At 37.5% G+C, this 8,550-nt stretch overlaps 1 protein-coding gene across 1 annotated transcript; it reads left to right on the forward strand.

Annotated features, from left to right (window-relative positions):
- Positions 1-5,585, forward strand: LOC145589410 (uncharacterized). Its single transcript, XM_081645995.1, has 9 exons — positions 1-388; positions 1,248-1,432; positions 2,448-2,626; positions 3,401-3,685; positions 3,808-3,866; positions 3,988-4,024; positions 4,173-4,244; positions 4,423-4,744; positions 4,942-5,585. The coding sequence occupies exons 1-9, from the start codon at positions 274-276 to the stop codon at positions 5,404-5,406; spliced, it is 1,719 nt and encodes a 572-aa protein (XP_081502121.1). The 5' UTR covers positions 1-273; the 3' UTR covers positions 5,407-5,585.
- The last annotated feature ends 2,965 nt before the right edge of the window (positions 5,586-8,550 follow it).

Below are 8,550 nucleotides of genomic sequence, written 5' to 3' on the forward strand. Positions count from 1 at the left end.
TTAATCACCTTCACATGTTTATAAAAAGCGTGCAATTGCAATACTTTCGCACTAAATCTAGTCTTCAAAAGCAGCCGTATCAACTAACACCTCCTTTTTTACTCTGCCAAAATCTCAATCTCATTCGTTTTCTTAATGTGAATGTAACTCAATAATATCATTTCAATGAATACCAAATCAACGTAATATTTTTGTTTTTTTCCTCATTTAATGTTTGATCCATGATTCTTCATTGCCGAGTAAAACGCTGTGATTTGCAGAGATTCTGCAAAAATGAAAAGTTCGGTTGTTCTTTTGTTTGTTCTGGGTTGTTCAATCAGCTGGGTTTCTTTCGTTTCAGCTGGCTTCAATCATCAACAATCTATCAACCCCATCAACACTATTTTGGGTAATTATCATATTATTGAATTATTTGTTCATTTTGTTTTTCTGGGTTTTTGTTAGATTTCATTTTTGTTGTTGATTTTTTAATATTATGTGATTTTCATTTTGTTATTTGGGATGTGGGTGTTGTTCTGTTCTTGAAATGGAATTTTCTGGGGAAAGGGTTGTTACATTATTGGTTGTTTTGCTTTTTGTTCTTAGTAGCTTAGATGAACCTTTTCCCTTTTTTTGGTGATTAATTGCATTATTTTTTTGATGATACTGCTTAGTTTAGCTCTGTATTATTGTTTCTTTCAAATCAAAAAAACAAAAAGCTCTGTATTATTGTTAAAGAGATTGTGTCTTTTCTTTTATTATTTTATTTTATTTTATTTTATTTATTTGGGTTGTTAAATTCATTTATTTGAGTGCTATTTTGGGATAACTTTAATGCAAGCAATTTCTATAATTTATTCAAGACAATGTGGGTGTTGTTATAATGGTATCAGTTTCGTATGGAATAGAGTAATTATATTGTTACAAAAGGAAAGGAAGGTTAACAGAAACAAAAAGGTTGGAATGTAGCAATCAAGTAATAGATAATTTCTGTTAATTACTGGAATTTGATGCATCTACCTGATCAACTACCTTAATTGCCAATCATTTTCTAGATATGGTACATACTATTTTCTTGTTCAATAATCATTTGATTTTCTTTCGGATCGATGCCGGGAAATTCTGTTCTTAGTTGTAGTATGCCTTTGCCTTACTCTTACTCTTCCAAGTATGTTGTTGTACTATCATGAGATGTTGTATTATCATGGTGATGTTTTGAAGAACATTGTTCTTAATTTGATATTAAGCTAATTATTTAAATTATGCAGGCAATCAGAACTTGGGTCCTTTGAAAGATGGAATCTTAGGCCAAGCCCAAGCACCGAGCCCTGCGTATGATGAGCCTAAGATCCCTTTGGTGTTGGCCGGGAATCGAACCAAGAGACCCGATATACTAAAAAAATTTAGGATTTATCAGGATGGATGGGACATATCAAATAAGCATTACTGGGCTGTAAGGACTTGTTCATTTTCTTTATCATAATTTATTTTTGTGGTCTCATTGTTGTTCTGTTCAGATTTTGATGAATTTAATAATATAAATTTGTTTTTGATTGTTTGTATGCTTTGTTTATGTTCGTTTGTGAAATATTTGGTTTCTGAGTGTATTTGTTATGGTCTATTAGTACCTTATCACTCCTAAAGTGCTGACGTCCCAGAGTTGTTTTAATACTTTTGTGTATGTCTGAGAGTCTGAGACTTTAGTCCTTAGTTTTGTAGTTTACTAGTTTAAAATGATCTAATTTTAACTAATCCGGATTCTGTTTTGTTCTGTTTTCTTTGTTTGTAGGGGGTGTGAACAAATGTTTATGTCATTGTTTCTTTTAGTTTTCCTTTCTCGTAATTCTGTTTGTCACTGAACACAAATATTCTTTTATGAAATGTTATATCAGTAGGATGACACTTGATTATTAAATGTTACCGTATAAAAAAATTTCTGTAGTGGGGTTGTTTTAAAATTGTTCATCAAAGATTAGTAGTTTCAGAATTCTATTAACAAATAACTTTGACATGGACATTAATTTATAGTTTCAGTTGCACATGCTAATAAATTTTCATTTTTAGATCTAGATCTTTGACTATATTAGTAAAGACTTGGATTGTGAACTAAAACCTGAAAAATTTCTCATGGTACAATTAGCTGTAAAGATTTTATATTTTGTAGAATGTACAATATGCAGTAAATGTTTGCATCGGGTATTATTTATGCCAAATCATTCCCGGTTGAGGAAGTCAAGGAACTAATAATGTAAGACCACTAAAAAAAATATAATAATTCATTTATGGTAAGTTGACTGTTGAGTACGGATGACTGATCTGTCCCCTAAAAATATGATTTTAACACATGAATATGTGAAGGTCATTGATGGAAGATTTAATTTGAAGCATGTGTAAACTTTAGACTTCTTCCAAGCTTGACATGTTGTATTGCTGTTAGAGTCACTCTTAATCTGATTTTTCTCCTGCAGTCTGTCGCTTTTACCGGTGCTGCTGGTTTCATCATCACGCTCATATGGTTGGTTTCCTTTGGTATCACACTACTTGTTCACCATTGTTTTGGGTGGAGGATAAACTTCAAAGGGAAAGGATCAACTCCTTCCCAAAAGATTCGTCTTGTGCTGCTAATTCTTTTCTCATGTGCCTCCATGTAATGACTTGAACCCTTCCAATCAGTTGTTTCAAATTTATTGTTTCGGTTTTGGTTAAGAATTTCTCTCATACGTGTTTCTATCATTTGAGTGTGTCTTTTCCATAATGTTGCCTTCTGTGATTTTATCTACCAAAGAAAATGAGCCTGCAAAGTTCAAACATGAGTGAAGTATTTGGCCTTCATAGTAGTTTTTTTAATCAAGTATTATTTACACAAATAATGTGTGAAGTATATAACTAAGTATCCTTTATTATATTTCATTTCTTTTGAGTTTTGACCCTTTTGTTGCCCACATTATAAAACTCCCTATCCAAGGTCCTAGTTTGTGCTTTTATGCTTTATCGTTTTGCCCTTAATATGTAAATTTAGACAAATTTGCTGAATTATGAGTGTCGGGTTTGCCTGTGTACAATTCATTTTATAATTAATTATATCCTAGAATTTCAGAGGGAAATTTTGCTTGGGGATAAAAAAAGAAACTAATTGTACGTATAGACAGTAAAAGGCCTTCCAAATTCTAGGATGTCCTGGAGGAAGTAAAAGAATTTGGAAGGCCGCATGTAACATTATCATACTTTTACGTAATACTACGTAGAAAGTATCGGATGCTTCCAGCTTTGCTTTGCATTTATGGAACACACTACTTATCTCTGATTAACGGTGCAAGATAAATAGGGAATGCTGTGTTTACCTCTCAAACTTCTGATGCTTCTTTTATTTATGTTATATCTATAGCCTCATCCTGATTTACTCTGATGATTTCTTATACAGGGTGGGCTGTATTCTTTTATCAGTTGGTCAACTTGAATTTCATAGCGAAGGCTTGCAGACATTGAAATATGTTGTAAACCAATCAGACTACACAGCTCAAATGCTAAGAAATGTGTCAGAATACTTAACTCTTGTAAAGTCTGTTGATGTACCTCAGTTCAATCTGCCACAGAGTACCATGCAGGAGATTGATGAGCTGAATACACGCTTGAGTTCTGGTGCTGACACATTAACCGAGAAAACTAATAAAAATTCCGTAAAAGTTAGAAGAGTCGTCAATACTCTGTATGAACTCATATACCCTAATTATTTCACTTTCACATGAATTTTAAGATTATCATGTTTTAACTGAGGGTGTTTTTAACACATTTTATGTCCTGACGCTCTGTTCTTATATCTTGCTGCAGACGATCAGCGTTAATTATTGTCGCTTCTGTGATGCTTGTTTTGGCTATTTTGGGTCTGGGTATGTAAATTTGGTGACATGCATTACCTTTTGCTATTTCATCTCTATGATTGTTTGATTTCAGGGGTCACATAATGCTCTTTTTTTTTTTTTTTTTTTTTTTTTTTTTTGGGTTGTGCAGTGCTTTCTCTCCTCGGGCACCCAAATGTGATTCACATGTAAGTCTTTGCAGCATCATTCTTTTGTCCTTCCTATCACCAGCGTACATTTATTTTTTTTACAAAAATGGTTTCCATTTCTGTTTTCTCTCTATATCGTTGGTGGCCTGTTTCTTTTATGCTAATATGTCTCATACCTGGACTGCAGATTCATTTTCAGTGGATGGATACTTGTGGCGGTTACATTGACTCTTTGTGGAACATTTATGATCTTGAACTCGTAAGTTATCTGCCAGAAACTCTCTTTTCATTCCTTCTTTGAAGTTTAGAAATGACGGAACCATGGTTGGAAATTCAAGCTCATCTTGAGACAATTTCTATTCCACTTCCGTAACTTCTATCATTATTGTTTGCACTCTAACTAATAGTCAATGGAATGAACTTGCTATGTGATTCAGTGCTATTTCAGACTCGTGTGTGGCAATGCAAGAGTGGGTAGATAATCCTCGAGCTGAGACAGCTCTTAGCAACATTCTTCCATGTGAAGATGAGAGAGCAACCAACCAGACACTATTTGAAAGTAGAAAAGTTGTTGGCTTGCTTGTAAACACTCTCAATACGTATATTTACACTGCAGCAAATACGGATCGACCACCATCTGATCAATTCTACTACAATCAATCTGGACCTTTGATGCCTCCTCTTTGCTATCCTTATGATGATAAAATGCAAGATCGTGAGTGTTCACCTCAGGAGGTGTCTATGGCAAATGCTTCTACGGTATGTATGCTATATTGCCTTTGTTTATTTATTCGCACTCGTACAATGCACTAAAAAGCTTCAGGCCTTTTGGTCTCTAGGATGATAATTTCCCGCTTATGGCACTTTAAATTGCAAATATGGAAGTGTTATAATGATGTTAACTCTACACTACTCTGAGGTAATAATATGAAAATTTCACCTGAACCTTACTACAGGTGTGGGCGAAATACATCTGCACGACATCCGTGGATAATAAAAATTGTACAAGTGTAGGCAGGCTGACTCCAGGGGTATATACTCAACTGGTGCTGGCTGTAAACGCAAGTTACGCTGTGCTGCATTACACCCCTGAGATGCTTAACCTTCAAAACTGTAATTTCTTGCGGGAAACATTTATGACAATTACATCGAGATTTTGCCCTCCTTTGGAACATAAACTTCTGATTGTGATTATAGGTTTGGGATTTATATCAGCTGGTATAATGCTGTGTCTCATTCTTTGGTTAGTCTATGCAAACCGCCCCCGAAGGGAGGAAGCGTTTGTGAAAACCCCATCAATAACAGGCTCAGGCAGTTGCAATGGGCTGAGCAACCGCCATGAAAACAAGGATGGTCGTGTTAGTATGGTATCTTTTGTAGTAACATCTCCAGCTAGAGTTGTTCCAGATATAGAGAAATAGTTCATTGATCTGAGATTTTCTTCCCACCTTCCAATTAATGATAGAGAAACCAAGGCGGTGCCATTTGTTAAACATCATCTTGAGTTTGTGGTTGGTTGGAATTGTATGATTATTGTATATTGTATGGGAATTTTGTATAGTATATTGTTTAATAATAGAAATGAGCTACGATTCTTGTATTCTACTACGTATAAAATATTTCCGCTGTAAAATCTGGGCGTAAGCAGGTTATCTATATCAGGCTATCAGCTGAAATTAGTTACTCCCTCCGTTTCACAATGATGTTTTTGTTTGGAATATTTTTACTTAATAAAATAAAAGAGAATCTTCTAAATTTCTCTCAATTTGCATAAACAGGAATATCATTATTATGAAACAGAGGGAGTACATTATAACATTGTATGTTTTCATCTCATCTCTTGGCCTTCTAAGCGCTAGAGAATTCTCTACATCGTGTGTTGAAGCTAAATACCGAGGCAGGCAAATGTTGATATTGAATTGTATTGACTCCGTTATTTCTTACTTCTTCATTGTCCTCTTGGACAGGGTACTTCGGTTATAGATTGTGAATGTTAATCTAGCAACCAGCAATGAAGCATAGGGATGTCTGGATATGTATATTCATTTCATTCAAAAGTTGGATTTGATTACAACATTTTCTTTTGTCATCGATTTTGATTAATGACAACACTTATTTATTTTTCTATTTAATTAGGAAATTTTGTCTAGAACTACTCTAAAGATAGGGTCATTTGTGAACAATTACCCTTTTTTTTTTTTCTTATTGTATAGAACTACCCGAAAATTATAAAACGTTTGGGTTGCACTACCCATTAACGTTTTCCGTCCAATTAAGACGTAATTAGGCCTAATTTTTCACTTTTCCGCTTAATTAACTCCCCTAAATACCCTAATTACCTTCTCTCTCATCCCTAATTAACTTCCCTCAATTCTCACTCAAAAAATCCAAGAGCATATACTCAATCAATTGAACACAAATTCTCAATTATTCATGTTATGTTTCACACTTACCTTTTAATTCATTGTTTGTTGTATTTGTTTACAAGTTTTAATTGAGCGCAATTAACACAATTACAGTGTAAATTAGTGATTTGGATTAGGGTTTATAGGTTCAAAAAAATTGGGGGTTTTGATTTTTAAGGTTTAGGGGTTCAATTGAGTTGTAGGTTTTAATTATTTTGACTTTAAGATTGATTTAATTGCATTTTAATAACTAATTGGCCATTGTAATTGGTAGGATATCTAATTGGCCATTGTAATTGGTAGGATGTCTAAATTTGAGGGTTTTGATTTCTAGGGTTTAGGGGGAGTTAATTAGGGAGGAGAGAAAAATAATTAGGGGAGTTAATTAAGTGGGAAAAGTGAAAAAGTGGGTCCCATTAATGTTTTTTTTTACGGGAAACGTTAATGGGTAGTGTTTAGGGTAATTTTACCCCGCCACGTGGTCCAATCAGAGGATGACACGTGTCAGCCTCAGGATAGCCCAAAGTGGACCAATCCCTGCTTGACACGTGTCATTCCAGAAATTAGGGGGAAAATGGCGGCCTTCAGGCCCAAATCCCGAAAAAGCCGCAATACGACGCAGCCCACCAATGATTAGGGATCAATGACCTAACCAGGGGCACAAATCCCGAGGACCCTATAAATAGGGAGATTTCCCTCTTTTGGGGGGCACGTTTTGACCATTTATTACACTCAGTCCCTGTGATAGAGACATCTGAGCTTAGAATCCGAGCAGATACCCACCTAAATTTCCGCACCTTTTTCTCTCCCTTCAAGTTACTAACTTGTTCGTCGGAGGCGGAGCACCAACCAACCGGTGCCTCCGTTTGTTTTGCAGGTACAGCTCACGCCGGATCAGTCTTCGTGTTGTAACTCTCCCGAGGGACAAAAACACCCAAAACATTTGGCGCCGTCTGTGGGGAGAGTACCTCGAAGATGGTTCAAGAGTCTGTACCACCCCCTAACCGTCTAGGTGATGACCCAGAAGTCTTTACCGACCATGAGGATGAAGATCCTCAGGTCGAAACTTTTACAGCCGATGATGGCTCTCTCAGAACCAAACACATCCGGCCCAGAGACACTCTGGAGCGGGGTGCCTCCCAGGCGGGTGCAAGTCGACCCCCTGGTCAGCCGGAAGGGGAAACCCATCCGGCATCTGGATCAGCACCCGTCACCCGAGACGAACTCATGAGATTCATGACAAGTTTCAAGGGTGAAATTAAAGAGCTGATCACCCAGAGCCGGGCTGGCCCAAGTAAAGGTCAATCGGCCAAGAAGACTCCTCTGGAAAAGAGGAAGTCAGTTAGAGAACGGCAGCCCACTCCTCATCCAAAGGAGATGGCAGCCTGGACCATTGATTGGTAAAAAATTCTTCTTCCTAAGAGGAACAACAACACCCGCCGGACACAGCAGCCGGTGGGAAGTAAAAAATCAACTCCTGATGCCCGGGAAATAATCAACCGGAAGAGGAATCAACAGCTGTCTGAGTCGGCTTCAACGTCGAATTTTCCAGACAGCTTCAACAACACTTCTGCAGGGAATGCACTCTCCCTGCAAGAGAGCCAGACATGCGGTAATACCGTCCATTCTGGCCCTCAGATGATTGGAGCTGTACCGTATGTGCCTACTCAGGCATACGGACAGTATCCTCCTCACTTCATGCAGCCGGCTCTCTTTGGAGGTCAAACGGCATATCAAAATGTCCAGCCACTGGACTGGCAGCTCCGTCTGCTACGCCTGGGTGAGCAACCTTCTGTGTTCACCCGGGAGATAACCGAGGCGGCACAACCAGCCAAGGTTAAGAATGTGTTGGCGGGTACCTACGATGGTACTACCAACCTAGAAGATCACCTTATGGCATACACCAACCTCATGTAATTGCAGGGGTTGGATGATGCCACTTGGTGTCGTTGCTTCCCGGCTACATTGAAGGGCATTGCCCAACAATGGTTTGGCAACTTGCCAGCCGGGTCCATTGATAATTTCAGGAAGCTCGCTTTCCTGTTTGCTTCCAACTTCTCAATGAACATCCCTGCTAAGAAAACAAGCCTTGAACTGAGCACTGTTAGACAGGGAGAGAGAGAAGGGCCGCGCTCATATGTCAGGCGGTTCAATATGATC

Source organism: Chenopodium album, chromosome 1 (genome assembly GCF_948465745.1).
Source record: "Chenopodium album chromosome 1, dcCheAlbu1.1, whole genome shotgun sequence".
NCBI classification, from domain to species: Eukaryota; Viridiplantae; Streptophyta; class Magnoliopsida; order Caryophyllales; family Amaranthaceae; genus Chenopodium; species Chenopodium album.